Genomic DNA, 27535 nt, shown 5'->3' on the forward strand with positions numbered 1-27535 from the left:
ACCCATCTCTTAACATGGGAAAAGAAACTACCCTTGTGCCTTTAATTCTCCTATCTCATAAGCCATCACTAACTACACTTCTGCAGCTTCGAGTTTCACTACTTCTTTAAAAATTCACACTGTTGTAGGAGGCAACAGTATCACAACACCCCTATTGGAATCTGGCTTCCAGTTCCTTTAAAATAAATAATCACTTCATAAACCAGTAATTTTTGCAAGTCATATTTTGTAATTGTCAGAATATCTTCATACTTCAATGGTACCTTTCCTTTCTCTAATATATCTCCGCTTACACTCTGCTACATAATTATTTATTTTTTAATAAAACGTAAATTTCAAGTTTTCAAGCCTTCAAGGGGTTCTATGTAAATGTTAAGACAATTTAAATAAAACATAAAATGAAATACATGTTTAAAAATTAAAGAAACCTTTCTTATTCTGAATGATTAAATACCCTTAGAGATTTCTGATAGGCAGCACAGACAGTCCAAATGGAATTTTTATGTTTGAACTTTTCTACCATCCAAAAATATTATGTTGACTGAATTACCCCACATTACAGGGAGTATAAATACAAACACTGAATATTGAATGAAATCTCAGGCCTCTGCTTCCTTTAAAATTAAAAGCTTACATGCATTTTTGTGAGGACAAAACTCAAATTATTTCACAGAACAACAAATTACTTAGGCATTATTCTATTTCTTTTCCAAAAGAGTTAAGGCATGAGTCATGCTTAATGAAAAAAGGGGAATATAGGAGTGGTGTGATCATTGTGGACAACAGAAAACAAATTCATTGTTTTTGCATTTGCTTTCCTCTTGCATTTGCCACATTTTAGACTTCTATTCACAGCTGAACTATCTTCTACATTAGACAATTCACCATAAACAAGAAAAAGTATAGTATTTGTTTGACTGGGGTTTTTTCCCAGTAATAGATAACTCTGTTTCCTAGTATTTAGAAAATTCCATACACTATGAGCTTACTCCCAGACCTATGGAAATCAAAACAGCATTGCTGTCATTTACACCTGATGTCATGTGAAGCTTTTAGCACTGCATTTTCCTCACTCTCTCAAGCTAATGTACTGGTCATTCATGCAATAAAAAAGGTTCACTTTTGCTTTTTAAATAAAATTAATTTAAAATTATAGAATTATCTTTATGTTCAGTCCTTAAAACTTCAATTTTCTCCCACAAGAAAGGTCTAAGACCAACTGAAACACACATAGTATTTTTCTTTACTGTGTCTGTTTACATCTCGAGCCTGTAGAATTACAGCTGCGTTTTGTTTCCTTAAAAAAGAAATTTATTCCTTGCTCTCTGTACTTACTAAAGCACTTCTTATTTGTAAGAATTTATGGTCTGTTTTACAGAGAAATACAGAAAAGCCCAGCACTAGTGAAAAAAAAATCTCTTTCCAAAATTAGCGCCATTTATTACATTTTAACTACAAATACATTATTAAAAGCATTATTGTGAACTAGCTGTCAAAGACATTCTTTTGTTTCCTTCCCAAATATTTTGGTCGTCTTTCAATGAAAATTATACATTGCCATCTATTGAATTAATTTGTTTTCAATTTAAGTATCATTCTCTGGTTCCTTATACAGCATTGATATTAATTGGAATAGGAAGGAGTTCTGCTACCTGGTTCTATATTTCTACTTTTCAGTTGTCCAGAATACATATAAATAATGCTTAAATAGAATACATCTAAATAATGCTAAAATCTAATGGGTCAACATTTTTAATCTTTTATTGACATGAATGTCAACATATCAAGCCCCAGAACACTTCTTCTTTTTTTAACTTTTAAAACCTCTTGTTTTCTGAGACCCCTTCCAGCTCTAAAGCTTTTTGAAAGCTGTGATCTTTAAGAAGTGAAATAGTTTTCTTTCCCTTCCATAATTATATTTCTTTAGGTAAAGCATATGTAAGAAGTATGCCATTCAGGTAGAAAAATGTATTTTCCTTTCCATTTAGATGCTGGCTACACTTTTACTATTTTTATAAGCAGCCAACTTTCCTTTACTTTTCAGATTACTATGTTGGCTAACTTAATAAATGAACAGGTATTCCTATGCACCTCTGCTCGCTGTTTTTTCCAAGTTATCAAAATTGTTAGAAAAAGATCACTTCCAAAAAGGTAATAAGCTAAATTAATTCACAGAATCTTCCTTTTATTTATTCTTCCCTCTTTTAAAATATGCTAGAAGTCCTGCTTGCTGAGGGTGATTGACAACCAGCTTTGAAATCTTAGGAGCATCTTGGTGACAAGGAAATGCCTTTTATCATCTCTGTGAAAATTCTCCCAAATTCAGCTCTCTCACCAGCATTTATGCATGCTTTAGGGAAATCTAGAGCTTAACAGCTAAAATCTTTGAAACTCCCTCCACTATAAAGCATCCCAGGCCCCGGAGAACCCCAATTTCTCACCAGTATGTGCAGAGCAGCACCTCCCTCATACCTCTAAACAGTAGCAGCAGGATGTGGGCTTAGGAAATATTTTCCTGTCATTCCTATACTTCTTTTGAGTACAGTTATCACCTTAAATTAAAGCTCAAATTCCAGTCCAGTTTAATTCTACTACAGCTGTGGTATTAAGCACAGAAGTTGAGCAGCAATGAAGTGCTGAAAAGGTGAAAAAGACCCCACAGAGGTCTAAAATCAATTCCCAGTGAAGTATTGTAACACACAGCTAATATTCCTGTAATGTTCCTGCTCTCACTCTGTTCAGCCTCAAATGAGGAAACAAAGCATGATTAGAAAGCAAAATTAATATGCTGCATGGATAATTTTCTTGAGCATTTTAATGTTTTTGCATCTAATTTCAGGCACACTTGGTTTTATATTTGACAAAAATAAAAAAATACAAAGTTTTCTAAGTGACACAAAATTCCCCTTTCAAGATCTTAATTTACTGATATACACAATATGCATTCAGCAGAATATACAATACTTACAGAACTTAACCATCAGAATTCCAGCACTCTTTTTCCCACACTTTTACTTGACGTCAAATAAAACTACTCTCTTATTGAAAACTCCTTCTGCAACTTAAAATGCAGTAACTTCATGGTTTCTTAAAAAAACCTTTACCCAGGTAGCTGTATTTTGCAATGAAAAAAAAAAAAGAGTGTAAAATTCCCTACCATTGAAGCTTTCTATTTATTACTAAAAAATAGAAACAGGTGAAAATTAACCATAAAAGATACTTTGCATCAAGAATTGCTTACAGAATAGGAACGCAAAGTTTGATTCCTCTGCCTTGTTTTCAAAACATTTTTGACTGCAAAGGATTCTCTGTTGGAGTGAGTCGCTAACAAAGCAGCACTACAAGGATTATGCATGAACCATTTCAGTAGGGCACGAGTTAAATTTTCTGCCCATCTACTTCAGCTAGATATACGATCACAATTTGGCTATCTCATAGCTGTTAACACAGATATAAATGAAATATATATTACGGTGGATTATGGTAGTATTATAATAGTACAAGTTAAAAGGTTTGGTATTTTACAGATGGAGAACTGAAGTACAGGGTGAAAACAAGATAATAAAGATTGCTGTGAATCTAGCTCAGAAGTGCTCCTCATCACAGAAAGCTTTCAGAGAAGTGTGGAACAGAAAAACATAAACCAAGTATTTTACAACTAGTACTCTAACCACTTGTGCTGGGTTTTGAGGGTTTGGTTTTGTTTGTTTTTTAATTTTTTATTTATTTATACTTCAAGCTTTAAAATTATTATTAATCTAAAATTCACTTGAAATGGATACCACCACCAAAATGAAAAATTCCCATAAATATAACACCATCAACATGAAAACCTCCCATATATATACCCCCACATAATTTTCCATATCATCAGCTTTGCAATAGAAGAGAAAGAATAGAAAATAAAAAATAAATCGTGTGGGTGGGAAAAAAGGTACAGGGAATAAGGAAAAAAAAAAAGGCAAAAGGAGAAAGTAGTGCAGTGATTTAGGAAAAAAAAAAAGTGATTTGTTGTCAAATAACCAAAGAAAAGAAATAAAGGGAGAGAAGTTTAGTAGATCTGCATAGAAAATGAGAAAGTGGAAAGAGAGAAATAAAGAACAGACAAGATGCAAGCAGGAATGAAAAATTACAAACAGGTAAAATAACAAAGCCAAAATGACAGAGGAAGAAAGGTGGAGGAATGGGAAAATAAAACAACATGTGACGTGCAAAAAAGTAGTTCAGATCTGAGAAAAAAGCAATGTCAACAGAGCAAAGAGATAAAAGAGAAAACAGTGATGTCTGATGGGTGGAAATATCCATATTTGCAGGTGAAAATCTGCACGACCTAGAGAACACAGCTAGTTATATTCCAGGAGAGGCAAGACACTTCCCACAATTAGCATTTATTTTTGCATTTATATTTTATATTTATTGTTATTTTTCCTTTAGGTGGGAAGACAGAGGTAATTATTTATTCAGATCCTAGAATTCCAAAGGACGTGGATTTCTCTTATCTATTCAGGCACTTTCCCTCCTTCTCTCCCTGACACACTGGCTCAATGACTTGCTCTAGTAAAATGGACCGCCTTCCCTGCAGTATATTAAAGTATTTCATTCTAGAAAAATCAGATTTTTTGTTTTGTTTTGAAACAGCTCTCATAACTTTACCAAATAAAAAAGCAGCTAGAACCCAGAAAAAAATCTACTATGATCTCAGTTTGCAGGAGTGCCTAACATGTCAACAACAAAAGAAAATTGTCTGTGTAGGGTCAAGAACTCCCCTAAAACCTTTCGGATATTAGTGTCTTTAGAAAGTTTGCTTAGGAATGGTTCTGGTATCATTTACAGAGCCAACTCTAAAAAAAAAAAAGGAAAAATAGACACTGTGAAATCAGAGGAAATGGATATGCTTCGAGACCAAGGTATCTTTCCTTCACACACCCAGTAAGAGGGCTAAGAATTCACAGAAAAGGCACAGATTAACCAGCAGGGAGCATGTCAGTCTGTTCTGCTCACTCCAGCAAGGCCTCAAACAAGTTTCTCCAGGCATAAAGAAACACAATTATTCAAAACTAAATTTCTTGCACTTCTTTGCGGCACTTCTGAGACCTCCCACTGTCACAGACGAGCTGTTTTCTAGGCTCACGTGTAATGTATGATGTAGGTGTTGCTATGTTTCCACAGTTGTCATACAATCCACAAAATAGGTAACTTTCTGCATTTTGCCAAGACTAAATGAGTATTAGTCTGGCTGGTAAAGATATTTTCATTCAGCCACAGCGCCAGCCGTAAGAGCTAAGCAAGAGCTTATGAGGATGAGAAAACAGTGGCCAAGCTGCATAAGGGCTCCTAAGACCTGGAGCACAGCAAACAGCAGGAGTGGAACTGCTCTTCCAAGTCATCCACCCAAACAAACAGCCCTGAACAATCCAGGAACAATCATTCTCAACACACTGAGCTTCCCAAAACACTATCTGGAAAATCATGTTGTCATGGTCTTATACTCACAATAATAAAGCTACTAGCCATTGGCACAGAGTGAAAATATGCCTATCCATCACAATTTTTTTTCTGATAGACCTTTCTTATACTAGAAAAAAATTATATATCTAATTTTAAATTACTGTTTGGTGCTGCTTGCCAAGTAAGAGACTTAAAGGTGGTGCAGAGCAGTTAATTAGCAATCAAAGTCTGACAGCTACAGCTGCAAAATGTTTGTATGATAATTTCAAATTTGAAAATTATTTATTTCACTCTACATGAAATTAGTGCACACTCATTAGAAAGTCAGTGATTATCCTGAAACTACAAGAACATTTTGGTAACTGTGCTACAGCAGCAGAAATATACAACACATGTCTCCAAGCCAATTACCATCACACCCTTCCTCGTAATTTGGTGTCAGTGAAGTTTTTAGATCTTAGCCTTACAGTTGAAAATGCATTCAGTGGAACAATGTTTAACATGGTTCACAATTAGAATGTTGCTGCATCCTGCATTAAATACACATGACCTTCCAGCGTAGCACTTCCATTGTTACAAACAAACACACAAACAAAACCACCAACCAGCCAAAAAAAATTTTAAAAAACCAAAAAACCACCAAAAAAAAAGCACCCACAAAGAAACCCGCAAAACCAAACAGTACCAGCATGAAAAAAACCTCAAACCCAATTCCAAATAAACAAATAATACAAGGAGCAAAAGAGATCCAGAACACTTTGCTAACTGGTGCCATTCTACTATAGTATCATTGAAAAATTTATTTCAGCAAAATGAAAATGTGAAGACATGTATTTTTTCATTAGAAGCATATTAAAAATATACACACATAAATGTAAACACACACATATATGTAAACACACATATATACATATACACACACACCCCCACATGGTCATGTACCAGTAACCGGAACCATTTAAGGGTTATGAAATATTAAATATAATTAAGATTACAGTGAGGAAGTAATGTGCATGATGTTAGACATGCTGATGTTAGACAGCAAATATTGACCGTTGAAATTTAACCACTGAAAAGAGCCTTAATTTTCTTGTTATTCCAACTTTAATAATAAGTATGATAGCTTAGACAGCAAAAAGAAAAAAATACCCAAACCACAACCCCACAGCATTTGCCATCACTTTGCATTAACATTTTGACCAGTCAACAATTCAGCAGTGATGAAATGTGCAGTTTGATTCAAAGTAAGACAAGGCTATTTAAATAACTCAAAATAAGAAATGGTTATTGAAACATTAGAATTTTGATAAGCGATCACAGCTGCACTAGAATTAGTTTCTATAGCAACAGAGGAAATAATGTGGAGAATTGCACTGCAATACAAGATGGATTCCTTACAAACACTGATGTTCAAATAGAAAACTTCAAAATTATTCACCGTGTTAAAATATTTTTATTAAAATGATTTTTCATAGAGCCTATGTCTTGTACTTCATATATTGCATATTTTTGTTCTCTGGTATTCCATTCTAGTCTATCCATTCAAGTTTTCACACTTTTTCCCAATGCCTACCTTCCTATTTTAAAATTAGTTAAAGTGACTTATTCTAAAAAATACTGGATCTTTAAGTTCAAATTAATCTTCATTTTCAATTACTTGTTTGTTATCCCTACACAGAAGCACGTATTACATTTATTTTTCAAGCAGAGCCCTTGTGAGACAGCAGAGAATGCCTTGCACATACTATTCATAAAATGTATCACAGCTATGAGAATGAACATCACTATGGAACTTCAGAAACTTACAGTCATGTGAGACTTGCAGGAGCTTTTATCAGTGTGCAACTCTCATGTCCTAAGCATGATTAAGAAACCATTGCAAACCTATTAGTATTCATGGACTGAATACCCATAAGATGGTAAGATAAAGCCTTTCATCTGAGCCCATCTTTTAGATTTCAAGTGTTGCTCATTTCTAACACCAAGAGTTATTGTTTCATTGCATCATCCCCGATTCCAGCTATTTTTGGCAACTAATTAAAAGCATATGCCTGAACCTTTTATGTATTTTGCCCTTATAATGAGACCTATTACTCTGGCTTATTCCATCCTTTTGAGTTCCAAAGTATCTTTCGAGTTACCATGGATACAAGTGATATGCTTTCTCCCACAACTGCTTTGTGTGCCTTATCGAACACCAGAAAACTGGCACAGTAGGAATCTAAGCCATCTATACAGGATGAATATCTAACCTCTTCAAGTGTTTGCCTTCCTCTTCCCACCCGCACCCCCCCCCCCCCAAAAAAAAGCCATATACTACCATTTGTAATGACATAAACAAGCGGGAGGGGGGGGGGTTTCTGTCTGAAATCCAGGACTTTTCCTCAAAGAAAACAAAAGGAAAAAAAAGGCACAGACATAAATTAATTTAATCTGACCAACACTGAAACAGGTGGAAATGAAAAGGGGAATACATGATCATTCAGAGTTTGCTGCTTATTTTGAGTTGGCAGAGTTAAGTGTTTCTACATCAATACATCCATAGAAGATGTAAAACACGGCAAATCTCGATGAGCATTTCTAAAAGGAGTTGCAGAAACATTGCATGCAACTCTGAGATTATGCATAAACTAGAGTAAATAGAATTCCCCTAAACTCAATCTTTATACCAATTTCTTATGGACATTTTCAAATGCAGATTGCTTTCCAACAAGCTGGGAATAATATGTACTTATTCAGTGTAGAAGAGGGCAGTTAAACAGATTTTTCCCATTATGCTTTTTGTATCCTGACCTCTTCTTAAAAACAAAAGACTCTCACTGAGACAGCAAAATTTACACAGTATTCAAAAACCAAGTGCTGATAGCATAATCTGAATTTGTGTGAAAAGTAAAGGGGAATAACCAGAAGGAAAAACAAATTATTGTAATACAAACTTGACTCTGACTCAGAACTGTCTCCCAGATTTCAATGCATTAAATCATTGGAAAGACATCAACTGCGTAAATGAGTGTCATGGTGGCAACTAAGAGCAAGAAAGACAGTGACGACTGAGTAGACAAATGCTTCTCTTGCCTCTTTTCCTCAGTTAGCTAAACTTCTCTAAGTATTACAACAAAACACTCAAAAAAAAAAAACCACCAAAAAAACCCAAAAAAACCAAACATACTTGGCTTCTTCACATCCACAGGTTCAACCCTGCTTTAAAATGCAGAGAATTTGAAGTATAATATCTGAGCCAGAGACACTGATGCATAAACCCCAGACTCTTACCCTTGTTCGTATTATTAAACAACTGTATAATTTTGCAAGTTTTCCATAAAGTTCTTTACTTTAAGAAGCAAAAAAAATATTAAATATTTTCATTTTTCTAACAGTGTCAATGTAGGCTAGACTTACATTTCCCTGCATTTCCTTCAACCTTTAAATTTAACATCTAACTGTCTCAAACTTCCTTTTGGGGACAAAAAAATCCACGTAATGTTCTTACTCTGAACTTTTTTTTTTTTTTGGTCCCCTGAAAATTTCTTTTAAAAGAAAAAAGCTAGAAAAGCTAGAGAACAAGGAGAAGGAACTCAAAACTGACTGCTACATTGTGGCATTTATGCTAAAAAGCATCTGGAACAGTGGAGATATTTACAGAATGGCTCAGTACTCAAGCTATTAAATTTACTGTTACACATGCTATTATTTCGCCTCTGTGTAATATTCTCCTGGATTATCTTCACTGGGCACAAAAACACACAAGAGATTCCCTCAGTCCTCTCTGAGAAGAGTTAAAGCACAAAGTAGTCTTTTTTTGAGAAATAACCACTATTGTTACTATCCCTCTAAAGTTTTCCCTTTTCAAAATATTAAAGTTCTCTGGAAATTGCCACAGTAGTTCCCTAAACTTCTGTGGCCAACAGATTGCCTTTAATATTTATGGCAACTACTGTTGCTATTTCAAAAGATTGTCTTCTTCTAAAGTGCCTTCTCTTGAGAGGAAAGAAATGGCACCAGGACAAGGAGATGATTTGGAACAGTGATTCTTATAGCCAGTGAAGAGAATTTTGCTCTGAAAACAGTCAAGAGAGCAGCTATTCTCAAACAGCAGGATGATGAGTTTCTCTGAAGGAGAGCATTAGATGCCCGTCTCTTAACAGATTAACTATTCCTCAGTTAAGAGGGAAAATGATCATCAACACCAAGCATCTTTTCAAACTTTACCAGTGTTACCTAAGAATTAGTTATCTGCTGGCCACATTTTTGTGTGGGTATAAAATTCATGAACCAAGAGTTGAGAAGAAAAGAAAAAATACATCAGAGTAATATAATCAACGTCATTAACAAGAACAGCTTTTAAGTCATACATACACTTGCAAACTTTCATGGGATTATTGCTACATTAAGATCTAAGTAAATGAAAATTGTAAAGTCTGAGGAAAAGACATCATTATTCTCTCTCATTCTTATAACCTAAAAATAGTTCCATTCTGGCATTATATATAGCATTTAACAAAGCCAAATACAAAGGATTCCAAGAAAAATAGTTTTGAGAAGGTAGGTAAAAATTAATGTAAAATTGTACCAGTTTTCTGGTTTGTATCAATCAGATCAGAAAATAAGTGCAGTAGGATTTTTTAAATTTTTCATTTAATTCATCAAATTGCCACAAATGCTACAGATGCAACAGAAACACTTGGAAATAAATCTTTATAAAATGTAACATAGATGACATCGTACTTTTCACTCCGGAGTAGTGGGTTTTTTCTATTAAAATGCACAGGAAGAACTTGGGCAAAATTCTAAGATACTATTTTTAAATCTTACTAGCACAGTGCTGAGGATTTAAGAGCAAAGTTCAGAAGTCATTATTTCTGCTACCAAACTACCGACTGAGCAGAACACAGGGATAATCAAACAACTGATCAGATATAACCATGAAGAGAAAGCCACAGAAAGTTTGAGCAAAATCAAACACCATTACAAATCATATCTTCCTAGAAGATGTGAAGAAATTAGCCTGATCCCTAGAGTACATCTTGACTAATTTAAACCAGAACAGACACAACCCCTCTTTTTTGGCCAAAAGCCACAGGGCTGGGCCTGGCCTTTTGGTTGTGAGTGTGTTTTCTGGTACAGATGTCAATGCTTTGCAGCAGCCAACAGCAATCGTGTCACCTGTTCAAATCACACACATCAGCTGTATTTGTTCGGGCTGAGCAGTTTCAAAGGAAAGAAATTCACACCTGAAGTCAGCCTCTTGAAGACATGATCCTTTTGTAGTTTCATTCTCCAAGATTTGGATTTTTCAGATACACATGCTCTTATCAGCTCTATTTTTAACCTGCTGCTCATATAGGATACTTAAAATTCTGAACATGTTTACATTATCCATCCAGCAGGCTAATGGAACTGCATACCAGACAGTCATGCATAATTCAAATCAATATCCTCAGGCTTGCAACTCTTAAGTCAAAGCTGCCTTTAAATAAGCTGGGTGTGACTTTAACATGAATAAAATGTATCTAATTTTTAACCTTTATCTGGCAAACTGATATATTTGCAAAGGAATGTGATAAAACTTCTTTAAAAATTAAAACAATTAGGAAATCACAATAATTGAAAATATTTTACAAAATACTTTTAAGGACAAATTAAGAATGGTTCAACAAGACTGAAACCAAAGGTCAAAATGGAGAGCTGGGTCATTAGTATTTTTTTTCAAGTAAATTGTACAGATATATACAAAAAAGCACATGCTGTTGAACTACTAAGTGGTGAGAAGGTGAATGCAGCAAGATTTCCTATTTACAGATTTAAAGATCAGCTTTAATTGAATTGGGCATAGGTGAACACACAGAAAATCTTATAGCTAGTTAACCATGTCTGCTAGCTTCTCTCAAAGGACCAGAATCAAAATTTCCATAATAATTTTCCCTTAAGGGTTTCCTGTGTGCTTTCATGAGACCATGATTCCTTCATAGCAGATAATCTTCAGCTTCACTGAAATGACCAGAAGCATGGCAACAACATTAGCTAAGGATCTATTTCCAGATAAATACAGTGGAGGAAAGGTAATTGCAAAAAATCAACCCCACCCCCCAAAAAACCAAAAGCTTGACCCAAACTAAGAGGACACAAAGCAATAAAGTTACTTCAAGTTGTATAACATATCATGCTTACCCTTTCCCCAAGGAAAATATTCTAACAAATTCAAAAATTTAGGATAACTTCATAAGACATGTGTTCCAAATAGCAAATAAGAACTCATTTTGCAAGAAAACAAATTACAGATCTTTGCCTCCACAGAAGCTACAGACACAATTTTATATTGTTTACTCAGATACAATATAGTCTCCAATAATATACTCAAAGTAGCTATGAAAATAGTTATCCTAACAATAAAATACATGTTATCAGATTAAAATGGTAATACTATTCAACTTGCATAAGGACAAAATATTCATTAAACCATTCCAAGAGAATACTTACAAGATAGTTACAGCATGTCTATGAAACTTATACATATGCATAAGGAAAATAATCTACATTAGGTAACAAAACAGAAAAATAGTTCAGTTACAAAAAAACCCTAATGTATTTTTACTAAAGGGAAGGTTAAAATGTAATGTGCTCAGAATATAAACAAACACTCCTAATGGTAACCTCTCCTTAACCTACAGAGAAAGTGTACAACTGGGAGATAAACTTTAGTTTCAGACTAGAGTTAAAAATCCTCTGGTTTTAACCTGTAAAGAAAGGTAAGAAAAATGCTCCATTTATCCACAGCTGCTATGGAGGAAGAACTGGTCAGCCATTCTTTTGTAATATTCTTATGTAAAGTTCAAGATCAGGCTGGATGGGGCTTTGGACAACCTGATCTAGTGGTTGGAATCCCTGCCATGGCAGGGCTTTGGAGCTAGATGATCTTTACGGTCCCTTCCAACCCAAAACATTCTCTTATTCCATTCTATGAAAGCTGTTCTAGTTTTTACTTCTCATATTTGCCTAAACCACTCCATTGTGCTAGTCAAGCAGCATGACTATTCTCAGGAGGTAAGCAGAGTACTGGGTAAAATCCCTTTTCCCAATGTACCTAATAATGTCTACACAGAGATTTCCAGTCTACTATTCAATCTTGTTTCTTAGTCATTCCTTCCATGACAGAGCCATGAGCCCTCAGAATCAGCAAAAACACTTGGTTCATCAAGAAAATGATCTTTACAGCTGATATAGTACTATCTGTTGTGCTTATACCACAGAACAGTTCTACATTTTACGAATGTAGAGCATCTATTTTAAATATAAACTATTTCAGTCACTTTTTCAGGCTGTGAGCTTTTCCAAGATAACGATCTTATAAATTCCAGATTCAAATAGATAACAGAGGTATTAAAAGAGTAAGTTTACAATAAAATGGAAACTTTCCTGTTATCTTTAATGCATGATTTACATCACCTCGGAGATATCACATTGCTAAGGGTGACTTTCTTCAAAGCCTTCACATCAATGCAAGGGTATTTCTTCAAAGAATTCAAGATGCTGGCAGGAGGAACCTAATTTGAGAGAATTCTTTGCTTACTTGTACACATCATGAGAAAAGGCCTTTTCCCATTGGAAGACAGTTTTTCCTCCTCTTTGAAGCTGGTCAGAATTTTTTTCTGTGGAAAATCTTGTCATCATCCCTAACTCTGAGTTTTGTTACTAGGTTTTTTCTCTCAGCAGTAGATGATATGCATACTTAAATACCATCTTTTTCTCCCCAGCATCTCTGCTGCTCATCAGAGGGTAAACCCATGATTTCAGAATTACCCAAATTCATGCTATCAAGCACTTTCATGTGCTTCCTTTGGTTGAAAAGACTGTGTACAACTTTGATACTACCTATGTGGCTTTTAAACTCACAAGTCCTCAATATAAATCCATCCTATTCCAAACCGTGTTTCAACTCAGACTCAGATCTCCTTTGCATTTCAATCCCTGTTTATGTCTTGCCTCCTCCATAAGATTCCTCAAGAAAATTTCATGAGTAATACTAAATTGCACACATACTTTCTACCTGCATCTGTGAATTCAGCCTATTCCAGGACTCAAAAATTTGTGAGCATTATGCATGTCTGCTATTCATACACGTAAAGAAGCTAACCTCAACATGATCATAGCCCAATTGCTTACAAGAAAAGGTCCTTCTATCAGGAACTTCTCCCAAGACAAGGGTTATACTTTCTTGGGAAGGAAAAAAAAAATATGAATTCTGTAAAACTGAATAAAAGACAGAGCAAGAGTTAATCTTTAAATCACCTTAGTCTCTGCAACACTCAGTTGAGTATATTTTGTGGAAACACGCATCGTAATTTCAAGCACTTAAGAGAACTGTCTTCCACTATTACAGAAGAACAATAGAGATCTGTCATAATGCACTAGGAAGCTACTCAGAAAAATCCCACTAAATCCCAAGCAAAAACCTGGCTAAAGAAAAAACACAAGAAAACCCAAACCCACAGCATCACAAACACTAAGTAGGAAGCACTGCAAATCAGGTTAGACACTATTCTGCATGTCCTTGAATTTAAAATGTATCTTTTTGACAAAACTATTCTTAAATATTCCTTTGATATATAGCAATGGATTCAACAGCCACACTCCCCAGAAGCTTCAAAATCATAAGATGCCATCATTCTCCAATTTCTAAGGGCTGGGAGCCAATGAAGATTTGTGTCAATTAACCAGTGGAGGCAAACACACATGATCAGGAATCAGAACTTTGTATAATTAGTACTGCATCACTGCACTCTCCTGTACACTACAGGAAGATTCTTAATTACTCTTAGAGTAATTAAGAATAATAGAATAGAATAAAAATTGTGAGGGGTAGATGCCCATATAATACAAAAACAAGAATAAGGAAACTGGAGCAATTAAAGAAATACTGTAACTAAAAAATCCTCCAGAATCTCCAAAAAGTATATCAATAACATGAATTGATGGTACACAATTACTATCAGATAAGATACATGAGTATGAATATCAGGAGTATTCACAGCTGCAACATGATTCAGCCTTCAAAATACACTCTGAAGCATTTAGAAATGCTGCTCTGAAGGTGTCTTAAGACTTGTCTTAAATCTCTTCACTAAAGACCTTTTCAAAGTACCTTGGATGTACTATTTGAAGCCCTAAGCCTATCCAAAGTTGCAGGACAAAAAGAGTATTTACTTCCAACAGGCGTTACACCAGAGAAATCTCACAGGTAATCTCATAAAGACACCTAAGAAAAAAGTCGGTGGCCACCTTTTTCCTAAATACTCTTTTCACGGAACTTTATTTAAGGCCCATTAGAGCAAAAAGAAGAGAAATAACTATTTTATGACTGAGTATTCAACTGAGCTTTCAGGTCTCCAGTGTGAATACCAGCACACAATTCTTTTCCATGACAGACATATTTTTTGCCTGTAATTCTTAGCGTCTGAAGTTTACATGGAGACCAATTTTGAGAGAACTTTGTGGCCTTATTTTGCTGAAGACAATACAGCCATACAGAGGCCCTCACTATATAATTTCAAACAGTAAGTTTTCATTCACACTTGGCTTGAAAAGAGATCTACTTACATGCAATGATAGAAACTAAACTGCAAAACATGGTTATCATGGAATTCACTGAGTGATCCATTGCTCATCTCTCACCCTGTTCAAAGGCTTTCACCTCAGCTTGGTAAGTCTGAAGTAGGATCCTGCTTCTCAGAATGTATTTACTAATGAAAACTGGCCAGGCTGCTTAAACAGACTGGGGAGATTCACCTCTATACCACTTCTGAGATGCTTGTAAAAGAGCTTTTAGTGTTTACACTGGAAAGATACTATGAGGAAATCTCTATATATACTTTAAGTAATTCAGTGAAGAGACTTTTCCTGAGACATGAAAAACTAACAAGAAATAAAAAAAAAAGGCAAAAAGCTGCATAAAGAATTAGATCCAAGAGATTCCAGAAGAACAGTCGCCTTCACGTGCAAAGATTGACACTGAGGAACAAGGCAAACATATGTCCACAGACACATCAACATAAAGTGCCGAAAGCCTAGAGAAGAATAGAAGGGGAGAAGATAAACTACAAAAATAACCATATTCTACCTTCACAATATGGAAAAGATGGATAAAATCCAGTAGCATATGCCTGCTAGAGCAGCAGATTCTCATTTAAGAGAACTTATGTTTTCTCGCTGCCGTCTTTTAGTGCTCCCATATGTTTCAAAAAAACCTTGTGAAATGTAAGGCACTTGGGCCAATCTCAGAAATAACATGTCTTCAGCCAGAGGGCTTTATCAATTGAGAAGTTAGAAAAAGATTTTAAAACAGGCTGGAGATGGAATCTGTGGTTGTACTGAAGTGGTAAACTACAGCTAAATAAAGTATATCTAAGTATGCTAAATAAGCAAGTGAGCTTACTCCTTTTTCCTTCACAATGTGACTTATTTTGCTTCAAAATGGGATCAATTCTCCTTGCTAGCTCCTAATCAGGAATTTTGCACAGTTGTTAAAGAGGTAATGCTTTAAGTACATCACAAATTAAGTATGAAAAAACCCAAACTGTTTTCTTCTCCTCTTCTACCCTTCTCAGGGGATTCAGAGAATCTTGATTTCAGAAACAAAGAACCATCAATAATTTTTGACATCTGCCTGCAAAACTCTGATTTCAACATATTTCAAAATATAATCAATAGGATATAATGAAATGTAATTTAAATTTTAAAAGTTTTTAAAACTTCAATTTTTAGGAATTTAGGCGACACTTTCCTTAGAGAAAATATATTGCTATGATACTTATGGTGATACTAAAAACAGAACAACTTGTCAGTATAATGCTTGACTTTTCAAAGTTGAGGAAGCAGCCACTACTGGAGACAAAGAGGCCAATTCAATATAATACAGTATGTCTTTTTGAAATTCAAGTTATTAAGAAGGTATGGTCCATTTAAAATCTCAATATAGATACTAAAAAATGTTTCATGAAATACAAAGATTGCCAATTTTAATGCCAATTTTAAAAATAAAATTTTTACACTTCCTTATCCCTTAGTTTCCTATTTCAACTCATAAACTGTTTGTTAGCAGAAATATCTTATGGCATTGTTTTTCCTTGCTTCCCCCCCCTTATTTTTTATTCTTTATTTTCTGAAATAAATGTGCAAATATTACATGTTAATAAGTCTATATTAATCCCCTCTCCCAAAATATTACAAATAGTTGGAGCACATAAAGACAACACTACATATTCAACACTGAAATGGTAAGAAATAATATAAGAAGTAGGACACACATTATAAAAACTTAAAAGGAAGTTTTGTCAGGAAAACAGGAAAAAGAGGTCACTCCAGCAAGTACCCATACTTTACTGGATAATATTAGAAAATAGAAAAATAACATTATTGGCAAAATTAAGATTTCAAATTTCAAGCTGACCCTAGAATTTTGGACCTAAGCACACAGATTGAGCCACACATCCTGTAGTCACACAGGTTTCTCTTTTCTTAGATTAAAAACTTTTGGTCTTTTGTGCAAGAGCTGAAAATTTCAGATGTGAACATCTGTACCATTTTGCTTTTAACGTTGACATTTCTCATCAACTTGATTTTGTATTGAATTAGGTTTTCCTTTAGTGATACTCTGGAATTAAGCCTGTCCAAGAGGGGTTCACTGCAAAAGTTTTATATTTACAATGGCTTACAGTCTATAGCAATACTTGCATCCAAGCACAGTAGTAATTTATTTTTCATTTTGTGTATCTATATGTAAAACATGTAAAAATCTAAATGCATCAAATGTGCAATACAAATATATAAATTATGTCAGACACTGGCCAAAAGCAGGTATTTGTGATTGAAAATTTAAACCCCTGAATTGCAGAGAATTACCGAAAGTGCTACTAGAACATTCCATCATGAAAATACACAACAAAGCCTGCAGAGCATATATCTTTCTTCATTTCACTATTAAAAACACGATACAAAATGCCATGTGAGTTCAATACAAATATGCTGAAAAGAAAGATTAATATGGCCATCTAGAGGAGAAAAGAATGCTATGAAAACATACAACACAATTTTTCAGGCTTCAGAATATGATGCTTTTAGAGGCATGCAGCCAGAAAAAGGACATAATAGTCTGTAATAAACTAATTACAGAATTTGTAACAAGCAAACCTTAAAATAATACATTCAGACATTTTGGTGGTCTGAATGATGCAAACATATTAATATTAAACACGTTTTTAACATGACAAGCAAAACATACAGGGTGTATTAATAAAGACAAGGTTATGTTCTTGTCTCTTTGTTAAATTTTGTGTATGCAGAGTCAAGTACACATACATCTCAACAAACGAATTTAAAAAGACAAGTTCAGAGTAAACAGTTATCGGTAAAACTGTTTATTGACTCCTTTAAAAACAGACAGCTCACTACTGTGAAATGGAACATGTGAGAGAGATTAGCTGCTGAAGAGAAAATTCAGCAGAGAAATCCAAAATTTCCTGAAAACAAAGTATCATTTTCATTACTCATCCTACTCTATCTATGATGGAATTCATAGAGTCATGGAATCATGGAATGGTTTGTCTTGGAAGGGGCCTTACAGACTACCTCATTCCAACCTCTCTGCCATGGACAGGGACATTTTCCACTAGTCCAGGTTGCTCAGAAATCCATCCAACCTGGCCTGGAACACTGCTAGAGATGCAGCATCCACAGCTTCTCTGTGCAATCTGTTCCAGTGCCTTGCTACCCTCACAGAAAAGAAATTTTTTCTTAATATCTAATCTAAATCTGCTCTCTCTGAGCAGATCTTCCAGATCTCCTTAAAACCACTCCCCCTTGTCCTTATTCTTAATGATCAGGGGCTGCTTTACTGGCAACGAGCAGGAGGAAAGTAGAGGTGAGACAAAAATTAATTCTGTCCTCTCATCACTTCACTTTAACACTATCAAGTGTTATATGCTCAACATATGGACTGATCAGTGCCTTACGATGGAAGCACAGGCAAAATGTTAAAGACTTAGAAGTAGAAATGATAAAGCACATATGAGAAAAAAGAAGCACACAAAGTCAAATGCACTGACAATTTTTTCTCATATTAAACGAAGTACATAGAAACACACTGCTTGGCCCACAGAAGAGACAAGAAAGGTTTGATCATCTGTCTTTACACTTCTTATAAAAATAATTCAATACCCATAAAAGCCAAGTATTTTTAAAAAAATCAGCATTCCTATGGCATCAAGTCTTCTACAGATTTTTTTTGCAAGTTTAAGGAACAGTAAAGCTTTTTCAGTGTGATTTTTAAAAATCACACTGAAACATCTGGAATGCTGATGCTTCCCTCTTGGAATCAGATTTTTAATGTCTTCTGTTAAGTTAACTGCTTCTCTGAACACAAATGAACAGCTTGGTAGTAATAATCTCTCCTTTATTTCTGATTGCAGGCCTTCTTCATGAAGTTTTCACCTCTCTTCATCAAAGTTCTATGTTGGGCAGCTTTCCCTCTGTAATGATCATCACATAAGGCATACACTGTCTCTTCCTCTATTCTAAAACATTTTTATCATTGTGCAAAGATTCTTTGAAGTAATTTAGGAAGAACATAAAAAGTACTAACACTAATTATTCCAGCATGCCACCTTCAGGTCACTGAGAAGTGAAAAATGTTAAGTAGTTAATCTGCTACCATGTCCAAAACTTTTTTTTAGTAGGATTGAACACAATTTTGTTGAGAATAATGGATTAATAAAATGAGACAAACTCCTCACTTTAATTTACAAGCATTTTGCCAAACATACGGTGTAGAATGATTGCAGGCTGTCAAAAAAATAACACTGTTTATTCTCCATTCCTTGTAAAATGTGGGAAGAGAATGCTCTCATAAGTAGCAGCAAAAGCAAAATACTGACAATATTAAAGTTTTTGTGCAAGTAGAAGCATGTGGTTATAAAAATCTAAGTTTTTTAAGTAAGAATGTTGCGATAGCTTTTGTTTTAGAAGTTTTTTTGCTTCCAAACACTGAATGTTCTTTCATTATAATAAATTTTAAAATGGCATTTATATCCAGCCTGTTTTCAGAATGGAGAGAGCATTGAAAAGGAATAGCACCTGTTGACAGATATATTTAGCAATAGAAGAATAGTAAAAAATGAGGAGGAGAAGGTAACAACTGTAACTTTCTGGATGCAATATTTGGACTTCCCAAAAAGGTTCTTTTGTCTTGTAATCCTGATACAGATTTCCAGATTCCATTTTGTATCAGTAAATACAAATTCTGATGAATTAAAAGGATTACAGGGAACATGATCATAAAAATTTTTTAAAAAATTTATAAACGCTAGCACAACACCTTTGAAGCTTAACTCCTATGGGACCAAAGTAAAAAGCTCAGATGAACTCAGGACTTTTCACTGAGAAGAACAACTAGATTGGATTAAAAAATCAGAGCAATTACAAAATAAAAAGAGGAATGTCATATAACTATGGCTATTTCAACAATAGCCTCAGTGGTCTGCAGAAAGAGAAATACCTTATTCTAGATATCTGAAAGAAGTCTTCCTGTGTAATTCTTGTAAAATTCATATCTGGTATTATTTGCTAATCATTTTTCCATCTCCTGTTAATATACATCATCATTCTTTCCCAACAGGGACAAAAGCCACAAAAAAGCCTTTCATATTCTCTCCACCAACACTGTTGAGAGATCTCAGTAGATTTCAAAACCAAACATACTTTTACTATCCCTATTCCTTCTCCATCACAGTGCTCAAGGATCAGTTTTTACCACCTGACCTCACCTCTGCATCTCCTTCAGTATTTGCTGGAACTCAGACTACCTGCCTTCCTACAATTTAACAAGCAAAAGAAAGAAAAGAATTTTCTGATGATCAACAGAGAATTCTTTTACTATGCAACTTACTTGAAATATGGCATTCATGTCCTTCAGGTCTTAGCTCGGAATCATGAATGACTATATACTAATTTCAAATTTCAACAGCCAACAGACTTTTACATAATTTAATTATATCCAATTGTAGAAACTGTAAACTTTTTCAAGCCCTTCTGGACTGTATAGAATATTTAAGGTGAAATACCTTTTAATTACATATATCCACTTTTTATAAGAAAAACATCAAACACTAAAAAACTTTTAGGTTTTACCGTACTAAAGGAAGACAAAAATTACCTTAATATAATACAGTACCTGTATCAGAATGTGACTTTTACCTAACTCCAAGAAAAGTTCACTTTTCATGCTTGAAACTGGCTATGGACACAGTTCTCACACAACTATTTTCAAATACAAAAAGCATATTGACAAAATATTGACAGCAGAATTCTCAGCCTCTACATCAAGCTGTCACCCCAACTTAAAATCAAGAAATATATAGCATGTAATAAAACATCCACTGTTTAAATCCAACTTTTAGCACCATGGAAAAATACATTAATCTAATCTTTCTAATAATTTCCTTGTGTCATTTCAAGAGAAGAAAAGATACAGAACATTCCAGCGATGCACACTGCAATGACCATATGCACTGTAGCCAATAACCAACTGCATTTACTTTGCTGTTAGAACAGCTTATCAGTACAGAAATAACATGTCTTCTTTGTATTTATAATACCACAAATTCAACAAAAGTTGCCATGTTTCCTTCCTAAATCAAAACAGCTTAAATTGCCCCAAAAATGAAATGAATAATGAAAAAATTAAATGAAACTTAATGTAGCAAGATATTGTATAATTTGTAGCATCTCTGGAAGAATGTATACAAGTGTGTGCTTTTCTTTTTTTTTTTTTTTTGTTTGAGCATGCACTAATGTAAGAGGTGTCTGGATATTTCTTGCAGACATTGACTATTTGCTAGTCAAGCTGCTCTCATCTTGGACTTACTTATCCAGAACACAATTCTGAAATTTGGAATAAAAGGAAGGCTTTTAAATCGCTCTTACCTTCATCTATTGAGGCTTCACTACTGTATCCATCATATTCTGCAGACAGGGGACTATATTTTTGTCTGGTTTCCCATATATAGTTTTTTTGCTGTCTGCCATCCACCACTGGCAGCCTGGAACTCTGGGTTCTAGACAAGGCCTCATGATATTTACCAAGTGCTTCATCTTCACTCTCAGATGATGAACCATGCTGGTCTTTACTCATATAAGAATTGTCTGTTTGAATAAAATAAAGCAAATCGACTACAGCTCAAAATAGAATACAAGAAAATAACCATAAGAGGTTATCATTGAAGATATTTAAGCCATTTCAATTAAAATTTTTGTAATATTTTAAAAATACCTGAAATTACAAGCATTATGATGTCGCAATTGCTGTGAACTGTTCTCACTTTCTAGAAGACCTGAAAGATCATTAAGCCCCAAAAAACCACACTAATACTTATTCAACAGAAAACAGATCAATTCATGTAAGGTGGCACATAGACATTCTTGAAGTAAAGTAAAAGTAAATCCAACACTCCTGCAATATTACATTTGGATACCCTACGTATCAAGCAAGCAGCTCCCAATCCTACATTCCCAGCTGATTTTTGCTGTGAGCATGTAGCATAGCATAGAAATGAAACTGATTTACAAAAAGAAGCCTACAACAAAATCACCTTTAGGATAGTTATGCCAGTAGTGTTTAAACTCACAATAACAAATGGGAAAATGCTAGTGAAAGATGTTTGCATGCACAATTTTATTTAACTTACAATAAACAGCTCCTTGTTCAATAACTGAAATTAATGCAGATTTTTACTGCAGACATCTGGCAACAGCAAAAATTACATGGGAAAAAAAATCTATCTAGTTAATTCTTTTATAGCAGTTCTGTAGTGCCTACTCCTGTGGCCAACATTTTCCAACTACATCTCAAGCATGACTTCCTCCCACAAATCAAAGATTAGCGGTATTTTTATTTCTGTAATGGGAAGATTTCCTCCTCCCTTCTTCCAAAGTTCAAATTTAACATGCCTTGCAGAGGTTCTGTAGATCTCAGACTCTAATAGGCATTAAGAGTTCATGTAAGCTCAGAAGTCAGCATTACCTCTGCTCTGAGAGCAAACCTATGGTATATGATTTGCCAGTGCATTTCCATTACCAGCAGAGCTCTGAGATGCCCATAATGCTGTTTCTCAGCTCCTGAATCTGGGGGAATGTTGTCTAAAATGCTATCCAGCCACACTCAACTGCTCTCCCCTCCCTGTTTTTATGCACTCAGCTCCAGATCTGCATTTCCACTCCCTTTAGTGTCCGTCTTCATGCCCAGCCAATCTCACTCCTCTGGCTGGGTATTCCTGCTGAAAGATTCAGCTTATTCAAAAGTCAGACAGTTAAAATTAAATTAACTCAATGTATGCCACATCTAGATCTCTTTTAGAGTCAAGTGTTTGACTCTTAGTATTACAGAGGTCTATCCTTCCTACTTTTAGGAATCACTTCCCATAGAGGTCTTTTTGTCCCTGGTACTCATACAGAAAAACCTCTGCTGCAAGTTTAGGTATGAAATCATTTGGAAAGTTAAATTCAAGTAGAGTTCTATGCCAAGTTCCTGTCTCCCAGCCCCATACTCCAAGTTCTTGCTCCAAGCTCCCACTTTTGGTTTCTTATGGTGATTTCCTCTATTCTCTTTGGCTGTTCAATCCCAGTGTCTTTACTTGCACCTAACCAACTACTCATGTAACCTTGGTCTTTCACCTTTAGTCTCTGCACCTTCATATGAAGTTATCAGTTCTCTCCATAGCTGTCACCCTTCCTAGTTTAAATCCCAATCTACCATGTGCATTGGGTCCTATTTGTTCAGGAAGTTTCTGTCCTCACATAGAATATTTTTGTTCTCAAATCTTCTGTTCAAACTCCCAGAGCCCATCAAGTACCAAAGGCAGGGTAAGACCTGCTCTGCTCTTCAATCCCTACAATGAAGCATATGAGTGCAAATGGGATGGTCAGTGAATTTAACAAGCAAAGTATAAGAAGTGTTTACCATGTCTTTTCAAAAAGCAAACTTTCCAAAAATTTACAACTTTGTCAAACTTAGATGTTTTTTCATAGAAGACCATGGGCATCTCTGACATGGGAGAAGTGCTCTCCCACATCTCAAGCACATATTCTAATACACAAAGGTGTCACAGCATCTTTGTAAAGCTGAGCTGAAATCTACTTTTTTTTTTTTTTGCAAAAATATCCAGCATGTTTTTTCACATAACCTATTTTTTTGAAAAAGTTAAAGATTTTTAATTGTAATTTAGGAAGAAACCAAAACAATAGGATCTCAGACAGAAAGAAAGCCTAATTTCCTCAAAATTCTTCCAAATTTGGCACACAATTTATAAAATTCATGGAAATTGTCAGAAAACCTTATCAGAAAACGTAGGGCTACCAGCTCTACGCATAGTATGTACAACAGCTTATTTTACTAATTACAGGATATATGGTGCCTTAAAAGACTTCTAAGGAGTAAATTGGATCTTTCAACTCTAGCAGATACGATACTTCCCATTTATGGATGGCTATAAAGCAAGTTCAATTTCAGTGATCATTTACTGAAAATATCACACCAAGCAGGATCTATTCCGGCTAACACCTTCACTGTAAGAGGCTACCCAGAAAAAGGAATCTCAAAGTGTTTTGCCGTAACACAGAGTAAAATTTTGTATTTCATATAACCCTCCAGGGGTTGAAACCTGCCATATTAAAGCTTCTACAGATTCCCACAACTGTAATTAAAGCAGAGCATACCAGGCCTAAAGTACAGTGCCAGACATCAGTATTAGGTGCCTCCTTTAACATTACAAGAAATGTATTCGCAAATACGAAATCAGGTTCGTTAATCAGCCTGCATAAAGAATGGAATAGTATAAAACATGGCAGCAATATGTTTGAAAGAACAGTTGAAAGTTCTGTCTCTAATAATACACTGACTTTTGTAAGCATCAAGAAGTTCTCAGTGATAGCAGTTCTTTATTTTTTCCCCAGTTCCTATCATAAAAGAATGAGAATGCATACTATTATTAGAAGTCATGAAGCAAGACCTCTTCAGAGGACATAAAAACCTCCTCAAAGTTTAAACATAAGCTATCCATGCAAATCCCTTTTTTCTTAATTACAAAGCAGATCAGTTTCAGTTTCTCAGAAAAAAGTAACTTCCGGTACCTTAAGAAAAGAAAAATCTCACAGTTTAATGCCTTTGCTTGCCACTTCTCATTCGATTTTTATACCTTATCTGGAAACCTGGCTAAGAGAATTTATGTTCTTAGCAAAACCTTTCCTTTATTTGGCTGACACGGGTCATGAGCAATTATTAACCTATTGAAAGCTACTAATTTGTTTGTTATGGACCCTAAATGCCATTTTTGAGAGAATATACTTTACAAATCTATTATTATGTAAAGAAATAGATAAGATCATAGTTTATCATACAAACATGGAAAACACTCCTAATTCAAACTAAAAAAAAACCAAACAAACAAAACCAAACCAAAACTCAACAAAGCAGGTAACTGAAATTTTCAGATAAGGAAAACACACACAACTGAAGGAAAAAAATGGGTTTCTATCAGGAAATCATTCATTTCTTTACAAAATGAGCACCTCTGGAAAAGCATGTGTTGCTTTCTAAAATTTTACTATGCAGCCTGCAAACGTATGTAAAATTGCAAGGTTTTACTTTTTCCTTACAAACTGTAATTGCAATTCCCTTATACACTAAGACTGGATATTGAAGACGGCACACAAAGTATCCATAACAACAACACACAGGTTTTCTTTTAAGACTACAACTTTAAGACAAGCCTCATTCACTTCTTTCTATACTTAAAATGACTTAACTGTCATTTCTTATTGAGTTTCTCATTGTGTCTTGAAATCACTATCTTACAAATCCCAGAAATATTCTGAAGATCTACTGTAATGTAAATGCAAAAGAAGTTATTCCTTTTATTGTCATAGCACATTTTATGCAATGCTTTCTAAAGAAACAAAATAAAAATAACTTTCACAGAACAAGTATTAACTTCCAGTATTAATTAATTCATAGTTTTCAGCAGAAGCCACACAAGGCAGAGAAGGCAAGAAAAACTGTATAGAGAAAGAGTAAAGTTAGAACATAGAAAAGGCATTTATTAATCAGTTCCTTTAAGTAATACTTTGGAAATTAATTAACTTCCAAGAAATATCAGCATAATTAGAAAAAGAAGCACTGAAACAAACCTGGCACTTTCACTGACAGGAAACACTATTATTAAATGTTTAAATTAGGAGAAAAAAGCAGGAAATATCATAAGTTTCAGGAAAGGCTGAAGAATGCAGTTTGCTGACAGACTCCTCACCTTTTCCTGCTGTCTTCTTATTACATAGCTCTCTTTCTAATTTCTTTGAGTTTTTCCTTTTACCCTCATTCACAATTGTAGTTGACACATTGCCTTCATCCTTTGAGATGGGCTTTCTTTTTCTGTCAAAGAAGACTTCAGATTTCTCTTCTTTGATTTCATTAAGGCAACTATGGTCATTGTCCATCTTCTTCAAGCTGGAATCTGATAATTTCTCCTTCTGTACTTCGACAAACTTTGTTTCTAAATCTTGGGGAACATTCATACTGTGCACTTTATCAGAATCTTCAAAATCAGCTCCAGGTGACTGTGGTTTGATTTTTTTATGCTTGCGATTCTTAGAATTATCTGATACTGCATATAAACAATTATCTTGCTCCTCAATAGATTGCTCCACTGTAAGTTTTTTACTTTTCAGGTTACTATCCTTCAAGAATTTATCATTTACAAAACGCTCATTTCCCCCTACTACTTCCCTTTTAAAAGGTCCTCCTACAGTCTTCAAATCCTGAGGTACTTCTGTATCACTGAGAGGATTATTATGATCTGTGCCTCTTAAGTGACACTGATTTTTGTTCAAGACATGGTCAGATACTCCAACTTGATTTGTACCTTTCTTCACAAAATCTAACGAATTAGAATTATGAGTCTCTTTGTATTCTGCAGCACCTCTCTTCGTTTTCATATTAATTTCCTGAGAATGAGTTAATGAGGGTGTGTGCTCCTCTCTGCCTTCCACAGGTTTATCACTCTGCATTTTGGAGCTCTCATCTTCTGCCCGCAGGCCATGGATCATGCTGGTTACTTGCTCTGTCACTGAGTCAGCTACAGAGTAGCCAACCTCACCAACAACACTGGCCAGGTCATCCACAGCACTGCTGAGTGTGTCCACCAGGGAAGACACAGAGGGAAGGCTCAGATTTTGCTGAAGGTTTCTAAAAAACGCCATTTGTCCAGCCTATTCAGCAGCAGCTCTTAATACTGACAGGTCCTCTGTTTCACAAACTGATCATCTCTGTTTCTCCAGCTTCAATTTCAGAGCTACTTGCCTTTTCTATCTCAAAAATCAATACATTTACCAGGAGAAGTTGCAGCTTTTCTTTTTTCATTCAATAATCATTGCAAATAATAAGAAAACAGCTAAATAAATATCTTGAAGCCACAATTAACCAGCAAAACCATAGTCTTTCATCAACTGCAGCATCAACTAGCCATAATAAAATTCATTATTTTCAAAAACAAGGCAACTGTGTGAGATGGATTTTTTTTTCCTATTCTAACCTGCGAAGAAGAAGTTGTGAGACATTTAAATTTTCATCAGTGTCACACTAAAACAAGTTTTTAACATAACACAACACACATCGTAGAGACTTCTTCACCCCAAAATATTTGTTGTCTTTTACATAAGGTAAGATACTTTGGAATATTAAGACTTGTTTTGTAGCAAAAAAGAAAGTTAATATGAGAGAAAATTTCTTTTTATTTTGCTTCCTAGAAAATTGAAAATAAAAATTTAGCTCCATCTTTAAGAGAGGTAGAGGGGAAGAAGGCCTCTTCGATTTCATATTCTGTTTTCTGGTGCCTGACTCTCTCAAGTCAGCTAACAAAGCCTGTTCAATTTTCACAGCACAAAAGTAGAAAGAGTTGTTTTACCAACACTCAATATCTTTTTCAAGGTCTAATTTCTTTCATTACACATGATCATTAAAGACCTTGTTGTATTAAAAAATATTCAATAA

The 27535-nt window shown here is 34.8% G+C and overlaps 1 protein-coding gene across 8 annotated transcripts in view; it reads right to left on the reverse strand.

Moving 5' to 3' along the window:
* SYT14 (synaptotagmin 14) overlaps positions 1-27535 on the reverse strand; it is an 89220-nt gene that overhangs the window by 35010 nt on the left and 26675 nt on the right. For 3 of the 8 annotated variants that reach the window (XM_064414335.1, XM_064414334.1, XM_064414337.1), the window contains exon 4: positions 21421-21639. The exons of 1 other annotated variant lie outside the window; for it this stretch is intronic. In XM_064414335.1, the coding sequence (XP_064270405.1) occupies positions 21421-21639 (219 nt within the window). Of the gene's footprint in view, positions 1-21420; positions 21640-25796; positions 27078-27535 lie in introns of those variants that run through there. 4 more of the 8 variants (XM_064414331.1, XM_064414330.1, XM_064414333.1 and 1 more) reach the window with 2 other exon arrangements.

Source organism: Passer domesticus, chromosome 3 (assembly GCF_036417665.1).
Source record: "Passer domesticus isolate bPasDom1 chromosome 3, bPasDom1.hap1, whole genome shotgun sequence".
Lineage (NCBI taxonomy): Eukaryota > Metazoa > Chordata > Aves > Passeriformes > Passeridae > Passer > Passer domesticus.